General features: G+C 46.8%; 2 protein-coding genes and 1 non-coding gene across 7 annotated transcripts in view; all 3 read right to left on the reverse strand.

The window, feature by feature from the left end:
• Positions 1-182: 182 nt before the first annotated feature.
• Positions 183-16060, reverse strand: PRPF39 (pre-mRNA processing factor 39). Of its 4 annotated transcripts, XM_075104406.1 has the most exons (16): positions 15942-16035; positions 12646-13009; positions 12248-12373; positions 12001-12069; positions 11735-11897; positions 11489-11607; positions 10541-10708; positions 9600-9765; positions 8830-8937; positions 6501-6665; positions 6057-6183; positions 5695-5963; positions 4899-5083; positions 3358-3432; positions 2658-2778; positions 183-861 (listed from the first exon to the last, which is right to left on the reverse strand). In XM_075104406.1, the coding sequence occupies exons 5-16, from the start codon at positions 11819-11821 to the stop codon at positions 811-813; spliced, it is 1641 nt and encodes a 546-aa protein (XP_074960507.1). In that variant the 5' UTR covers positions 11822-11897; positions 12001-12069; positions 12248-12373; positions 12646-13009; positions 15942-16035; the 3' UTR covers positions 183-810. The 4 variants fall into 4 exon arrangements, with proteins under 4 accessions (XP_074960507.1, XP_074960506.1, XP_074960508.1 ...); XM_075104405.1 differs by lacking the exon at positions 12001-12069 and having other exon boundaries at positions 15942-16058; XM_075104407.1 differs by lacking the exon at positions 12001-12069 and having other exon boundaries at positions 11735-11844.
• LOC142062305 (small nucleolar RNA SNORD127) lies at positions 5518-5603 on the reverse strand. Its single transcript, XR_012662420.1, has one exon. It is a non-coding gene; the product is annotated as a small nucleolar RNA SNORD127 (small nucleolar RNA).
• Positions 16061-16205: 145 nt separating the features above from the next.
• The window catches only part of TOGARAM1 (TOG array regulator of axonemal microtubules 1), a 44120-nt gene continuing 42945 nt past the window's right edge, over positions 16206-17380 (reverse strand). For both annotated transcript variants that reach the window (XM_075104411.1, XM_075104412.1), the window contains one exon: positions 16206-17034. In XM_075104411.1, the coding sequence (XP_074960512.1) occupies positions 16781-17034 (254 nt within the window). In that variant the 3' untranslated portion in view covers positions 16206-16780. The remainder of the gene's footprint in view (positions 17035-17380) is intronic.

Genomic DNA, 17380 nt, shown 5'->3' on the forward strand with positions numbered 1-17380 from the left:
AAAATATTAGGAGAGGGGGAGAGGGGAAAAAGATGTCTACTCTAAGGGGAAAAACTTAGAGGCATAGAAGTGTTGGGCCCAATGCCCACCCCCTCCTGGAGGAGATGTTCCCAGGCCCCAGGGATTTGAGCAAAGTCCCAACTCCTGGCTGGAACGAGGCAATCCAAGAACGCTCAGAGGACTACTGAATTCCTTGCTTTTATTACAAAAATGGGAATGATCACTTTGATCAAAATGAAAAAAAGTTTGCTCACACTGTGTACATGAAAAACTCTAAATACAAAAATCATCCCAAACACAGTTTGTGCCTTTTAAAAAAGAATGCAACATCATTTTGCACTGCATTTTAATTTTTGACACACACACACCCTCCCCCCACGTAGAATAGAAAACACAGAGCGCGGCTCACGAGGGCTGCCTTCGCCAGCCGAGGGGCTTCGGTTGCAGCGGTGTGGGCAGCCTCACCCCGCAGCTCCCCCAAAACACCAACAGCGCTCCTGGTTAACTCTATGGAATCATTACAGGACTGAAAAAAATTCTTCAGATATCTCCATAAATTAGTGCAGGGAATTAAAATAAAAAAAATGCATTTATGGTAAACTAGAATTGTACAGAGATACCATTTATCAGTTACCAGCACACAACTCTTGCTTCACACATACCCTGTGAACATCAGCTCATTTCACATGCAAGAAGACCAAAAAGCGGGTATTACAATAGTTCTTTCACGTCCCTAATTTAGAAAAATATATTTTTTTAATTCCATCTTTGTTGAAACCGCAGCACAGCAAAGGTCGGTCACTCTTCGGATCAAGTCGGATGGTAATACTGCCCGTAGTTCCATGCGTTCTGGTAGTTGTACTAAGAAAGAAGGAAGGAACAGGGTAGCATCGTTCCGCCGGCCCGGCCGCGCTCCCCCTCTGTACAGCCGAGGGGTGGGAGCCCGGCAGCACCGCCGAGGCGCCCGCATCGCTCCCCAGAGGCCCGGGCCTGGGCGCCCCTCGGCGAGGCTCTGCGGGGTGAGGTGCCTCGGGCCTCCTGCTGGGAGCCAGCTTTGTGGGCAGTGACACCCGCGGGAGGGCCAGCTGCAAGGCCAGGGTGAGGCTGGCACCACTGCCCAAAGTGTCTTTCATAGCTTGATAAACACACGTGTGGTAAGTCTGCCGAGAGAGGCCAGGCCAGAGGTTGGCTCCTGCCCCTCAGATACCCTCTGGCACCTGCTCTATGGCTTCTCATCACTTCCCTTTCAACAGGAGCTTGTAAGAGGGAGGAAGAAGGAAGGTGAGGGAAGCATGAAGTGTCCAGTCTGGGTCCTGGCTCCCCATCGGCCCTTATGGCACTGCCTGCAGGATGAGCTCTCTGCCCTGGCCTCCCAAACGCCCTGACGCCACTCCCTTGGAAGCATCAGCCAGCAAGACCATCGCCGAGAGAGTTCCCATGGTGTTGCTGCCACCACTGCCCCAGCTGAGCCCTGGCCGGGTACGAGTACTGCTACTTGTAGTGCAGTACGCTACTATATACTAGTAAGTGCTACCCCTAACCTTCTCGGGGTAGCAGGGAAAAACGTCTCCCTGCCCTCAGAAACTGTTCCTGCCCACTATTCTCAAGCGGAGCGTGAAACGCGCAGAAGGCAGACAGCGATGGAGTCACCGCGTCAGCCACAGACCGAGATCTTCATCAGCACCGTAACTCTGCTACTCCCACGGTTCCGTCTCTGAAAGCTTGGAGCGTTCCTCCCAGCCTGGTACGGGGCAGTTTCCCCACGCTGGGTGAGACACCTTTCACCGCCTGACTTTGGAAAGAACACCTGACCTCGATGCAGACAACCCTAAACCGCAGTTAGACAGCGGCCGCTCTGCGTCCCATCGGCAAACACCCTTCTCGCGGGCTCGCCAGGCTCCCTGCAGCCCCAACAGCAGCTTTCCCTGAACTGCTTCAGCAGAACCTTCAGCTGGACCCTCCACAAGCCACAGCTCGAAGAGCGAGCATCCCAAGCCCTCAGCTCCCATCCCAGCTGAGGGGCGGCAGCAGCACCCGCCCCGAGCAGTGCACATCTCGTACACAAAGGCAGCTCTGAAGCGCTGACTGGCAGCCCACCCCTTGGACAAGTCGGCCGGCAAAAGGGCCCATCGGCCTCGAAGCAAGCAGAGCCCGTGCTGGAGGCTGCTGCTGCCGCAAGCAAGGAGAGGAAACCATGGCACGGTATCACGGATTCGCTCTGTAAGCCCTTGCGGGGGGCAACGTGAAACACCACGCGAGAAGAGCCCCAAAAGAGAAGCTACTAAACAGACCAATTCTGCCGGCGCTGTGGACCAGTGCAGCAGAACCCATACCGAGCCGTTACAACAACCGCCCGTCGGAGAGAGTAACTATCAAACGGATCTTTTGCCCTCAGCCAGCAACGTCCTTGGCCGCTGCCGCGCTTCCCTTCCCGTGCAGAGCTGGCCACCACACTGCTCGTCTTGCTCCACACTAGAGAGGAGTATGTCACACTTACATAATAACCCAAAGAGGAATCAATAAACCCAAAAGCTAAATCTTTACTCCAAACTCTCCTCGGCACCTGAGCTGGGCCACAGAGAAGCGTCGCTGGGAAAACCACGCCACGCACATTCAGGGCTCAGCCATTCGGCAAAGGAACCAAAGCACAGACCCACCTGATACCAGGCGTTGTAGTTATACGCTGCCTGGTTGACTTGCATGTCGCCATCCATCATCTGTGCCGACGCCAAGGTTGGGTCGTCTGTCAGCATTTTCTTTTCATCCGGCTCCTCTGATCTGTGAAGTTAATATTTGCTGGTCAATAGTAGCTTAGATCAAATTCTGAGCACATCTTCATGTGAGAAGTGTTAAAATGTGTAAAAGCAGTAATATTTTCACACTTGGTGCCCTGTCCAAACAGGGTAACAATTTCATTTAGAGGAAGACAGCACAATATTGTGCTTCAGAACAACAGCCTGGTTTTTAACCAGTTCTGGTGCTCAAACCGAGGCAGCGGGAGCATGTTTCTGCTTAGAGACAGCTATTCTTACCAGTACTGCTCAATTTTTGTGTGATACATAACTCAGTAAGCCGTTTTCCAGTAAATGTTTCCAAAATACTTTAGCCAACAGCACAGCTCTATTTAGTATTAAGTGACTAAAAAAAAAAGCAGTGGTTTTGTTCTTGCAAACAGTAGGTTTAAAGGTGAAAGACACGTGTGTATATATATACATAGATTAAAGGGGGAAACACAGTAGTCTCTGAGACTGTCCTCCAAACTGTTTTTAAAGGATTTCGCGCAGCACGCGTTCCAGCGACCCCACAGTGCATCATCTACCACATCAGTTTATACCCTCGGGTGAACAGACTCCCTACCCGTTCTCTGCTCTCCTTTTTAAAGAATCCTGCTCCTTTAGGAGTGCTTGATGTTCATCGTAGGCATCCAAAAGCCTGAAGGGGACAGAAAGAAATAAAGCTTCGCTCACCATTTTCACCTGACTGTTTTAAATTAAAACGGTTGCTGTGTGTTTGTCTACTTCCAACTGTAAAAAATAAAAGACCGGTCTAAACCCAACTCAGCCATAACCAAATCTCAGTCAGCGATCCACCGTGAAGATGGGAAAGCCAAAGAACTTCATTTGAGGGGGGATCCCACAATGCACACTGAAAATTCTTCCGTGAGCTCGGAAATTCCCAACGCGCTCAACTTTTATCACAATTCGTGCAGTTCTTCTATAAAGTTTCTTTATAAAGAAGCTTTCTAAAATTTATTTGGGATACAGCTGCTTCTTCCAGCGACTCCGTTCCCTCAGCTGCGTGCTGATGCCATCCAAAGCCGCACTGATGTCTAGGAATCAACATGTTCTTTAGATACTGGAAAATAGAGTATCATACGAAATTGTAACAATTCCAGAGTAGCCCTTTACAGCTTCTTGCCAAACCACACGGCAAGCACAGGTATATTTAATGCAGCACAAGAGCCATCTATCAAGTATAACCGTATGTCGCTGAATGAGCGCGCAACACGCTTCTGTCGCCTAGCGGAAATTCCCACAAATAGCTAAACGCCGCTTCACCTGCTGCACGCCGCAGTTTACAAGGTATCGCGTGAAAACTGCTTCTTCTGGTGCTATCGCTCTTGGTGAAAACCATTTATTGTACTGATTTTCTGTGCTCTAGTCTTTTTTGGGAACTGAAAACTTCATTTTGTTTGGTCCATCTAGGATCCTGCACTTGCAACACTTGGCTGCCCCGCAGGTTAGAACGGTCGGAGTCAGCAGAAATTAAGCCCAGCTATTGTTGAAAAAACCCCGTACAAAGCAGGAAAAACTAACTCACGGTCAGTCCTTCCAAGTTATTTAGCTGCTAAATGTAAGTAAAACCAGCTTTTTCTACAATATAGAATTAAGAGGGGGGGAAAAGTGTTATCTAGTGTTGAATTACACAGTTGCCCTTCCAGTATCTGAGCCTCCCACATACGTGCAACAGCATGGTTAACACTTCTGAACACAGAGAAATCTAATCAATGCAGTTTTGGAAACCTCCAGCAGCAGCAGCGGCTCGCGCGGTACAGAGTATCACACCATACCCGCATCACAAACCACTTCACATTCTCTTGGAGGAACATCCTCCTTTATAGGACTTTGCAGGAGAAAACTACAGTAAGAACCTACGGGCAGCACACTTCTGCTCCATGAGGCGTTAGGCATTTCATTAAAAAAAGGGGTAATTTTCTGAAAAGATATTGCTATTTAAAAATAGGAATTTGATTCAGAAAAGCAGCCATCCCTCAACAGAGAGCTGATGGCAGGGAAGTAAATGTTTACTGGCTGCCACTAACCCGACCCCTTCCCTGGTGCTTTAACAAGCACTCTTTCGGTGACCCTCATTTGGCCATCGCACAGGTGACATCTTACTTGTTTACATCAGAACCAAAATCTTCAAGAAACTCCACTTTTCGCTGAGAAAATGTGATCCTCATTTTTATAGACAATGCGCCATTGACAGCTTTATCAAAACAGCTCAGGATGTTTTCTTCGTTTTGCTTGAGATCGCCACTGTACTCCATTTCAAGTAAGTTGAGATACAGTTTCGTATTTTCCTGTTCAAAAGACGTATTAGAAGTTGTAGATCTCGGGTCACGTTAGGTTTTTAACGCTGAACGCATGTCTACCGGATGCGCACCAGAACATTCACACCATAAATACATGCTAGAACAGTCAATAAAAGGATTTTCTTTTTACAGTGGTCATCTTTGACCTGGTTTGTTTCACGCATAGATTAGGAGTGATCTGACACTACAAAACCAGGTGTTACACTCTGCTAATCATAAGCTAAGAGTATTTGGAGTGCCAAGTATTTCTGTGGTTACACCAAACAAGCTACGAGCACCACCTACACGCTCAGTTTTGTTCACCTTGGGATGTGAACACCCCTATGTATTTATTATTCTAAAAAGGAATAAGGAAGACACGAAGCACATTGTGCTTCTGATGGAAAACACTTGCAAACACCCACATTCGCAAGCTGCGAATACGGCAACATCAGTTTAGAGGGACTGGTGTCTCCATGTAGTAACGGAACATTACATCCAGGGACAATTCCTGTCATCATTGTTGCCAAGTTTTGTTTTTTTTTAAAAAAATAAAAGGTTCAGAAAATGAAAAATACCAGGATTTTTTTTTTTTAACACAGCAAAGAGGGAACACATACTTTGTCAATTTCTATGGCTTCTGACAGCACTTTTCTTGCCTTTGGAAGATTTTTCTGTACTTTGAAGAGGTGTCGAGCTAATTTGATGGCATAAAACGACGATTCACTAATTGATTTGGCATTCCTAACAGCATCTTCGAGCAGGTGTTCAGCTTCTTCCATGTTTCCGTGTCTGCGTTCTAAGCTTACTCTCCGTAAGCGAATCATTGCTAGCCCTAGAATACACTCTTCAAATGTTTTCAAGATTCTTCTTGCTTCATCGATGTTGCCTAAAACACCGGTGAAGATGCTTTAAGATATGAGACATCCAACAGCCTCTTAAAAACAGAATCCCTCCCAGCAAAAACTAACATTGCTCTTACCCTGCTGCTCCTCAAAGGCGGCCCACAGCATGTGAACCATTGGTTTCTTAGGAAGGTGAATTGTGCAAGCCCTGCTGTAGACATGCCTCACTCCTTCAATACTATGATTCTCCATGTATTTGGCATACTATAGTTGAAAACAGAGCAGAGATTGGAAAATTTAAAGCTTGTCTTTGTCTTTAAAAACATGACAGAACGATAAAATTCTTTTGTTTAAACCCATTCAGCACCTTTATTGAACCACTAGACTAGTTTCTGTAAGGAAGGACGTAGAGAGGCAACGAAGTTGGCATATGCAGCAGTCAAATCTGGTTGCAAGCAGACCATCTCCTAATGCAACAGATATAGTTATATATGAACAACATTCCACAAGAGTACAAAAGGTTAGTCACTAGATCAATGTATGCAATCCGCAGGAGGTAGGTGGTGAACCACTTCCCTTACCTTAATCCAGAAGTCCTCATAGAGGGCACATGAAATAACACATCTTTCAAAGAGGACCACAACTCGTTCATGAGTGCCATTTTCTATCTCAAATTCTAGGTACTCTTTCCAGTTTTTCAGCTGAATTTTCTCCAGAGGTTTTACGTGAAAGTAAGGCCTCTTTATCTGCAAGAGTCACAGTACGGCAACTTACGACTAAGCAGCATATCACCAAGTTGCTTAAAGAAAAAAAAAAAAAAAAATAAAGAGCCACACACCATCCAAGCGATGCCATTTAAATAACCAGGGCTTCAGAACGATACGTCATTACCTATTCAAGTAAGTCTGCTGGGGTTACCCAAGTAGTGACCAAGAGATTTTGCTGCCAATCACGTTCTAGGCTAGTGGCTTGCTTTTCTAGAAAGCTTTTTCAGTGCGAGCGTTTACGGAAGCTGAGCAGGAGCTCAGAGCAGTTACTCCCTCGCAAACCCGTGGTCACAGCGGAACAATGACACGATGAACAACAACGAGCGTTGCCCACATACGTAGGTACAACTGAAGCCCTTAGTGCCGTACTAGTGCATACCCTACCAACTATGCTCATGGTTTGGTTGGGGATCACGCAAGGGAAGGCAGGGCATTGAACTGAACTTCATGTTGAATATTTACATGAAGCTGATCATTCCAAGAGCTAGCAAGATTGCATTGTTACTGATGACTACCAGAGCCGCTGCCTGGGACAGAGTTCGGCACAGAAAATTTAAACATCGCTTTGAACTAAAGGGAGCAAAGCACCCTTCCAGAGATCTTTTGCTTTTCCTCTCCTTCATTTGTTGTTTTACCCAATCGTTTCTCTCCTGTTCTGCAGCTCCATCTCAAATATAAACGGACAAAGAATTTATAATAATTAAGGAGTACGTTCAATTCTTCCAGGCCACCTGAAACTTAAAGCAGGTCGCCCCCTTCATGCTCCTCACTGAGCTCTCCTATGGAACCCAACGCTCTTTTTTCCGTTTTGACAAATTCACAGGGACATTGTTCCTGCTAAAGTAACAGCAAAACAGGTCTAAGCAGTCTCCTTCACTTACGTGACATCTGTTGCCTACCTACCTAATTTCTGCTCATTATAAAGACATGTTTAACCTTCTCTTTCAAACTCCTCATAGATCCCACACGTCGGTTATCTACAGAGCAGATACTCTTGGAAGAAAAAGTACCGATTCTGGCCAGGAGCAAGAGAGGACACCCTGTTTCTTACATAATTTCTGCAGTATGTCCACAGTTTTAGCATTCTCCCAAGTTTCAATAATTTGTAGCTTACGGTTTCCTGAGCCAAGACTACCTGTGCTCACATAACCATTTTTCACAACACATCAGCATATCTGAGCATCACCTACTGTAGGGACAGGCTTTGTATGCTCTCCTTCCTCCTACGACAGGCTAGCGGCCGCAAAGGTGACCCCGTGACACGCAGGGCTGGTAACGGCACGGCAGGCTCTGTATAACCAGAGCTGTATGTTTTAGTCTATGGCGCTAGGACTGGCTACGCACTACGCCTTCGAGTTCCTTTGGCTTACGAGGTATCTGGCCTAGTCCAGCAAAGTGCAATAAGCAACGTAACGTTCTGACATCAAGCAACCCAGTAAGGAGTCTCTGAAAATCCATCCCAACTGTTTAATACTTTTTTTAAAAAGAAAGCAAATTTAAAACAAGAACTATGTTATGCAGTAGGGTATTTGCAAGGAAGAAAATAAATAGGAGACAGAATTAAAAACTCAAGTAGTTTTTTCACAAGTATCCAAACTTAATTCTACATAGAAAAAGTTCTATATCTGCAGTGATCAAACGATTAGCTTAACTAATTCCTTTTAATACATTACACATAGGAGCTGCACGTTACGATGGCTACTTCTGGAAAACAGAAGTGATTTCAGGTGTAAGAGTGTAATGATAAAATACAAAACCATACAAATTTAATTCACCTTTTAGGACAGGCTTACCTTTTCAGTTAGAATTACCTCCATTCCCTTATTACTTTGCAGTGCCCCACATGGCAGGGCAGTAGTAACCTACATAGCATTTCACGCGTGTATACTTGAAGACTTCTCAGTAAACAACACACCATCTTGCCTCTCTCCAAATACCACTTAAAGATTTTTACACTGTCAGATGACAGAGCTGACCTCAAAGGTTACCTTTTCACAAGGGAAACGGCAGAGAAGTGAGACCTGATCTTTGCTCAGAGCCCCACACAGTTTACATTGTAAGGCCTAGCCGTTACTCAAAACGCCAAGCTCCCAGTCTTGTGTTCAAAACTCTCATGCATGCTGCCTTACACAGATAAACTCACCGCTTCTTCGAACGTCCACCTCTTACTGACTTCATGCTCATTGTGGTTAAACATTTCTTGATGAATCTCAATGATTCTGTGCCTCATGTTCTCTATCTCGGTGATTAGCTAAAACAGAATTTAAAAAAACAAATGTAACAGATGGACACCGCATCACCTTTGTAGGTGCACTTTATGGTGACAGTTGTGTGCGTAAATTAGAAGTACCACAGATGGGTCAAGAGTTACCCCGAGAAGAGCCGGGGAAGGGACACAACACTGTCCTGATGGAGCCTTGGCCCTCAGCGCAGCCCAGCTGAACTGGTTTTCTATCGAAGTTTTGCTCTTACATTAAAGATGACTGCAATTACAGATGAATTTGGATCCAAGTCAAACTTGTTTCAGTATGTGTACTTTTTCACAGTTAGCAATTCCTCTAGAGGGCTCCAAGTTTCCGTAGGCCTCTGAAGGCTATGAACCTGCACAGACCATTGCTGGTGGAGAGCTTTCTTACACCACGCTTCCTAACCTCTTAACTGGAATAATTAATATTCATTCCTAAAGTTTTGTACATCACTGCTTTAGTTTTTCAACTCCATTTCCTTAATACCTATGAAAACACTGGTAAGACACATGCTGTGGACCAAAGTAGTTATCACACGAGCAATGACACACAAGAAAACCACGGGAACGCCGCAGCTAGAGACACACTATACTGTCTGCAAATACACTCGCCTTTCACCCACAGAGAAAGGCACGACATGCCCAGGAACACTCCCCCGCGTACGTACCTTGGCAGGGTCAGTTATGTCTTCGGTGCCAGAGGGCAGGTCGTCCCCAGGTTGCGCATCCTCCCCGCTGTGCCCGTTCACAGACGCCAGCTCCCTGCGCAGCTGAACAAACTGCTCGGTAGTCAGAAGGTCTCGGGGCAAGTTGTTCTGTATATGTTCTTTAAACCTAAGAACAGTTCGAAACAAGTCAACGGAAATGTGATGGTTTAGGTGGCAATACTCTGCATAACCAGAGCATGACAGTAAATCCTAGTGGGGCTCTGCATTACTTCAGTGATCTAGGGCAACACTGAGAATGCAACTTCTGACAGCACACAGGCAAAACACAACTTCCACTGTCTATCAGACTTCAAAAGCTTCGCATTTCAAGGAGAAACAAAAGGATGAGGAACTCCGGTGGTAAGGACAGACCCCTTGCCATGTAAAATTGATGGCAAAGAACAAGATCAGTTTGAGAGGAAGATGCTTTATTTCCAAAACCAAAAGATCTGTAGAAATTATGGGGAAGACTGGTGTGTAATTTAACTAAGGTTCCTGGTCCCTTCTTAACCCCTCCGTATTAATGCACAGTTCTGCTATCTGGAAGTTAATCTTCTCCTTAGTTAGTTAAATTAGTGTTTCACCACATGCGAGCATTGCATGAGGAATTAAAGTTCAAAACTGCTCATTCTGATTTTTCAAAGACATCCTCTCTTCTTCCTCACAACTCCAAGGCCTCCCTTTATTCCACAGCAGAACATGTGAATTTATCTGAAACCAAATACCTAAAATGCATATTAGCACTTTAAAACTATCAGTCGAACTGTATGAGGACATGAATAAGGATATGAAACTCAGCAACTATTTCAAGCTCTTGTTCTAAGTGACCATTTTCACATTTACAGAAGTAGGTTAGCATGTGCTTAAGAAGCTCGTGGCACTAATCTTTGTCTTCTCTTTACCTCTGGAAATGATGACTGTAGAGTTGTGTTGGAATTCCAAGGATGCGGTCATATATGGACGTAACTTCCCTTAGGTTTCCCTGTTCGTTTTCCCAGTTTATGTACATTTCCCATAGTCTGTCAGAACGGAAATCTGTCCCAGCAGCTAAGACTGCATGTTCATAGGCTCTGAAAAAATGAAATATCTTCACAGATTTTTCTGGATGTGGTAACGGAACAAGGAAGAAAAATTCTGGCTCTTATTTTTTCGAAGATTATGAGCACCCTCATTTACTCGCAAACACACTTAGATTATTTCAATTCTTCAAAGTATTTTCTAGCTATCTGTAGCAAGATCTCTAGAATTTCAGAAGCTTCGCACTGACTTTTTTTTCCTCCAGCACTATTACAACAGAACAAATAATGGCAACAGGAAAAGCCACTTGCAGGAACACAAGATATTAAGAAAAGACAAAACCTTTACCACTTGTATCTCGTAAAGATGCTAAGACCATTACTTAGCAGTTTACCACACAAAAGCTATCCATCAATCACGCAGCTGGAAGCTGCTTCATTTAAGTTCAGTTAAGGTTTTGGGCCAAACCTCTGTCCCACCTGTTACTCTAACCAGAAGCACTGCCAGCAACAGACCAGGTCAGACACATTCTAGCTGTACCTTGAAAATCTCCAAGGAATCCAGTTCCAACACCTCTATGGGGAACACCTTCCATGGCTGCAGCGAGTTTTTCCCAATGTCTAGCCCGCAGCTCTCAAGTCACAACTTTTGACCCTTGTACCACATTGTCTACCCCTTCTCACAGAATCTGGCTCCATCACCTCTTAGAAGCCCTGACAGCGACCGCAGGCTGCTATTAGCTCACCCCTTCGCTTAAGCACATTAACCTGATTACACTGCCGTGTAACTGTACGTACGGCCCTCTCGAATCACTCGCTCTGCTTTCAACTTACCCTCGAATAGTACTGTTAGTTTCAGGATCAGCAGGGTCCAAGGTCTCCTTTAAGAAGTTTATATAATGTATCCAAAGATCAACACTAAGAGGAATTGCCTGAAGCCCTCTGCGATAAACCTATGAAGAGAACGTGAACTGTACTTCAAATACTTAACGGCGTCCTAATAGAGAGGCAACACTGTGTTATCCGGTGAACCTTAGAAATACTAATTACTGGAATTTTGTTTAAATAATCTACCATTACCATTTGGGTGGAGGTTGGATAGAACATGGCAATGTTCTGATCTCCACGTGCAGAGTCTTGATCTTCAAAGCGCAGCGGTCCCTGCATTCTGACCAGGTTGTGTGGGCAGGCTTTGGGGTACAGACCATAGGGCACAGACCCATTAGAGCATCATTGACAGCGTCTGACCAAAAATGCAATAAGATGTAGCAATTGTGACCAGCAAACCAACTATATTGTTTTGAAAATGAGTAATAAATGTAAGTGACAGAAAAGCCCTGCCCTACTTGTTAAGCTGCAGTGTAATACAGAGGCTTGCACTGCAAAGCTTGACAAACTGTAGAGGTTTAACGCACCTGCCAACAAAGAGAAAAAACATTAGCTACAAATGCCACAGACGTGACAAGTGCAAACAAAATCCCTACAAACCTGGCCATACATGGCAGGTACTGGCAGCCAAATGACTCGTAGCAGGTTAGTCATTGTTTGGCTAGCAGGACCAACGGCAACAGCTGCGCCCAGCTACCTACATACCTCGTCAGACTGTTTCACGTTGTCGTGTCGCTTCTCGAGGTCCGCGTACTTCTTCCAATATCCATAGCAGTATGGATAATGCGTGAAAAACCTGTCGAATGCTTTCCTGGCAGCCGGTAAGTGGTTCTGCAAGAAATACACAATAAAAGCAATTAATCCTTTCCCTAAAAAAAACCTTCACGTTGTTTTAAAAACAGCTATTGTTTTAACGTTTTCTTAAGAACAACTGGTTTTATTTCGTGATCTCAGCCAATGACACCGGCAGGGCAGCTGTCTTAAAACAGTGCCTAGAACAGTACATCAGGCTTTCATAGATTTGTCACTGGAATATCCACGACTTATTTTGGTTTTCTTTGTTTATTTCTGGAAGGCTAAGGAAAAAGGGGGCATGCGCTCACCTCCTGCTCTACATACTGCAGTAGATATACCCATCCTGTGAAATCCTGGGGATTGTCCTCTACTACTTTCCAGAACTTGTCAAAATCTGGAGGGAAGCAAGCCTCAATATCTGTTGTCTGTAAACTTTCAATATTTGGAATTTCACTCTCCTGTGTGTTCTCTTCGTTCAAGTCAGGGGAACTGTCAGGTGATTGTTCCATCTCAGTTACACTCATAATTTCTGTACTGAAGTCCATCTGCTGTTCTTCTGTGGCGGTTTCAGCGCCATTGTCTGTGCTGTCATTGCTCACAGTTGGCTTCTCCTCCTCGGTGGTATCTGCGTTCTCCATAGCTGAGGTTACTGCTGTCTCCTCACTTTAGATCCTGTGGAAGAAAGAATATTCAGTATTTGTGCAGTGAAGGTTCAAGTAGAACTTGGCCGTGAATTATCAGCTCCCAAGTGCTTTAGGCACCTGTGTATTTCACCACAAGCCTTCATCAATTAGACCCGCTTCGCTCTTGAGGCCAATCCACAATGAAAAATCCCATTTAATAGCAGTCATCTACACATACAAAACATTGTGGTTTTTTCTAAAAAACTATCACAGGTACCTATTGAAGTATAAAAGTGAACCAATACAGTTTTCCTGCATGAGTCTGGCAGAAATTTATTCCAAATAGAGAATTATGTTCAAGTTTATTCAAGTCTCCTACTCCGTACAAATCAGTAACTTCTTTGCAAAACAAATGCATGTTAAAATGTACCCTCAGCGCTTAGCTGAACTGGCTTAAGCCATAACTTTGCAAAGAGAAGAATGACTATCAGCACTAGACTCAGTCCCTGTTAATGACATCTACACAAACTCACAAGCACCAGCCACAAGAAATGTTCTGGCTGCCCCTTACACACAGTCACTCGCTCTCACACACAGGTCAGATGTCAGGGGTTCCTCCTGCCCCTCAGGACAGACTCCATCTTCCTCCCACTCTTCATTTTGATCTTCCCGTCCAACACTACTGCCAAGCCCTACCTCCTCTGCAAACGCCCTCGGCTGCGTGCTGCTCTGCCAAACGGCCTCAGCGGATCTCAGCCCTCGTTGCCCAAGGCCCGGGCCTACGGCACTCAACCGGACCATCTCCACACCCAGGCTACAGCCTTGTGCCAACAGATCCTGGGTAATACAACACCCATGTAGAACACAACAGCTCTTAGCTGTGAATATATTTTAAGTGAAGAACAGCGCGAGACCATCATTGTCAAGCCCACTGTAGCAATTGCCACTCCTATTTCCCTTCGGTTCTCCTCCGAGGGGATGACAGCAAGTAAGTTTCGCATTTAAAGAAGTCCCTACCCCACACCGTCCCACTGAAAGCCTGAAAAGAGAACAGACAACCTGCCTTCGCTTCAACGAACACATTGATACGCCACCAAAATTATAGTGGGGGAAAAAATCTTTGACAGAAAGGAGAAATATCTATACCCTATCTTCAGCAGCTTCAACATGTGAGATAAGAGTGCACGTTCTCCCGAGTCCACCAAGCCAAGTAACTCTGGTGTAGTGCCATAAGGTCCACATGGCCTACCCTGCAAGTTTCCTAATAACTGTTTTTTAAAAGTAGTTATTTCTATTCTCCATTGCATACATCACCTGTAATCATATAAATACAACTTCTTTCCTTTAAGGTTCATAATTTTGTAACTTTATGTGGTAACTGCTCATAAAAATGAACAGTTCATGCCATTTAAAAGCCACACAAACACAACATGACCACGCAGAGCACCACACTGCTTTTGTTCTACAGGAGAAGAGGGCACTTGTGTAAGATGAGAAGTTTATTTCATTAACGACCAGTCCTTCCCCATATCCCGGGCCACCCTCGAAAGCTGGTTTCTTTAGTGAGCATTGGAGATGTGTTTTCAATATTGATTTTGAGAATAAACATACTTCATAAGTTAAGAAGTTAAATATCAAAGCAGCATCGCTATGCCTTCACCAGCGCAACATACGGAAGAGACCTGCATCATTAAAAACAGCTGCTACCGTGCAGAGCTTACCTCCACGAAGATTACAAAATCAAGGCGCAAGAGTGCATCATGCAAACAGCAGCCCCAACACTCAGAAAAAATAGTTTAAAGGATGTTTGCAGCTCTAAAATTTGAGAAAGCTAATGCAAATGTTTTCAAACATGCAATAATTTGTGACCTAAACTTATTCTGCTATTTGACAGGCGTTTTCCCCCTCTAGCCGATTCAGATGATGTATCCCAGCTTAAAAAAAAACCTCCCCCAAATCTAGCTGTCTTCAGGTTAGGGGAAGGACAAAAAAGACAGAGGGAGAAGCGGTCCCGCACCACCTCTGCGCACAAGGCTTCAGATGGAATCTGAAAGTTTGTTTGACAGTTGGCTTCCAAGGGAAGGCGTTCTGGAACACGCCAGGGAACCGGAGCAAACCCAAACTCTTACAGTGACTGAAGGCCAGGGTCGGCCCCGCCTGATGCCAAGCGAACGCCACGAAGGCAGCAGGCACAGGGCTGGTGTGCGCCCAGCACCAACAGCCGCATCAGGGAACGATTTAGTTCAAGTTCTTTACATTGCTCAGGCTGAATAACTAAATAAATATATCAGATAAAGTATTTAAAGCTGGTGTGCGCGGTTATATCAGCATATATTATTTAGCCTGTTTCAATTAAACATTTATGGTGTACAATACCGGCTTTTAAAAATATAAACAAACGGAAAACATCTGGGAAAAAGCACAAACGGGCAGCACCGAGGAACTTCAAGCCCCAACCCACCCTCTCCTCCCCTGCTCTAGGAACGCTTCACAACCCTGAGGAGCGGCTGCTTGAAACCTCGCGGGGCCGGACTGCGCGGGCGTTACCGGCGGCCCCTCTGCGCCTGCTGCCCAAACACTAACGCTGTGGCGGCCAAAACACAGCGACACCGTAACGAGCCGGGACGCGCTCAGAGGCTCGGAGCCGGCCTGTTGTTTGCTCGGGGGTGCAGCGGCTGGGGCTGCACGTAACGCGAGTGAGGCTGTCCCCAGCCGGGGAGGCCGGCAGGCGGGCTGGTTCCGCCGGGGGCAGGGCGGCCGAAGGCAGCGCAGGGCCCCGCGCGACCCGGCCAGGCCCAGTCCCCACCTGCCCCGGCCACGCCGCGGGCTGCCCGCCCAGGCCCGCCCGGCTCGGCCTCCCCAACGGCCGGGCCCTCCCCGGGCTGAGGCGCGCACCGCCCGGCCGCGCCCGCGCACCCACCCACCCCGCGGAGCGCCCGCACTCCCGGAGGCGCTCCCAACCCCGGCCCCAATCCCGGTACCTGCCGCGGGGCCGGTGACCGCCAGCCCGCCGCTCGCCTCCCGCCGCCCGATCGCCTCACGCCGCTCGCCTCCAGCCCGCCCGCCGCCGGGCCTGAGGAAGAGCGGGCCGCGCCTGCGCGAAGGGTACCGCGCCTGCGCCCCGCGCATGCGCCCCAGCCCCGCCGCCCCCGCGCCTGCGCCCTCCCCGCCCCGCCCCGCCAAATGGCGGCGGCCCCGCCCCACCCCGCGTCCCCACAGCTCCTCAGGCGGGGCGGCCGCGGCGCTACGGAAATAAATGCCTTTATTGGCCTCGGGGTCCGTGTAAAACGCGTACAGTGTCGGCAGCGGGTGTGGGGAAAAAGGAGAAGAAGGGGTCGTTTCCCCCGAGCGAGCCGCCGGCGTTGTCCGTCCCCGTGGCGATGAGCACACCCAGCCACCAAGCAAAGGTTACAGCACCGTAACAGCAGCCACAGCAAGCTAATACTGCACGACTGTGGAAGTGGATTAAAAAAATACATATTTTTCACAAATACCAAACAAAAAACCCATTGTACTCTTATCTCCAGGATTTTTCTTCCGCTTACAAAAGTAAAGCTTTAGTGCTAGAACGAGTCAAAACGTGACTATGTGGTAAGTGTGTTTATTCGTTAGCAACCTGATGTCCACAACTACAGACGGGCGCTGCGCTGGATCTTCCCAAGGAAAGCAGAGGAGCAGGGGCGACACTCCTGCCGCGGCCGGGCTCTCGCCGGCAGCTGCGGCCCTGCTGCAGGGGCAACGCAGGCTCTGGGAACCCGTGACAGGTCTGTCTGTCCCAGTCCGTCGGCTGGTTTGAGTTTCACGCACAGAGGTCGTTCTTCTAGGTTGCTATCTCCAAAAACTCTTCTAAACTCTTCTTGATGTGCGGTGGCTGAGATGCAGCATGAGTTAACAGACTTTGACCCATCTGTGCAAAGAGTGCTTTCGATAATTTCGCTGTGGCTGTCCGGATGTTTCCTCCAGCCCCAGGCAACGAGCCGCTGTTCGTCATATTTCCCAGGAGGTGCCAAAGGACAACTAGAACTTTTTGCTCCACAGCGTAAGGCTTCCGTGGGTATAACTCGGTAACAAGATCTGCAGGAAAGACAACGGGGTCATCAAGCAGTGCTTGAAGACAATTATTAAAGCACGGTTCAGAAGTGATCCCCTGCTTTGACAGGTGTTTAAAAGCACTTAGCGTCAAATCATCTTCTCAAAGCAGCTAATGAAGGAGTGCTTGCTGTGCACAAGAGCTTGTCTGTTGCTGCAACAGCATCTGTGCTCCAGTGAAAGACACCAGCTTTCCCTACGAACACCCTTTTTTATCCCCTCTCAGGAGTTTACACAGCAGCGCTGGTACTGCTGATAATTACAATCCTCCATTAAATTAAAAAAAGTAAAAGAAACAAAGGGGGTTTTGAGGGGTTTTTTTAGTTAAGAT

This window comes from Phalacrocorax aristotelis, chromosome 9 (assembly GCF_949628215.1).
Source record: "Phalacrocorax aristotelis chromosome 9, bGulAri2.1, whole genome shotgun sequence".
Classification (NCBI taxonomy): Eukaryota; Metazoa; Chordata; class Aves; order Suliformes; family Phalacrocoracidae; genus Phalacrocorax; species Phalacrocorax aristotelis.

Coding starts and splice junctions, on each gene's coding strand:
- PRPF39 (XM_075104404.1), bottom strand. CDS start 12,975: ATGGAGAACGCAGATACCACCGAGGAGGAGAAGCCAACTGTGAGCAAT. Junction 8,938..9,599: donor ACATAACTGACCCTGCCAAG/GTACGTACGCGG, acceptor ATTCTGTTTTAG/CTAATCACCGAGATAGAGAA. Junction 3,433..4,898: donor TTTGGTTCTGATGTAAACAA/GTAAGATGTCAC, acceptor TGTCCCCTTCAG/GCTTTTGGATGCCTACGATG.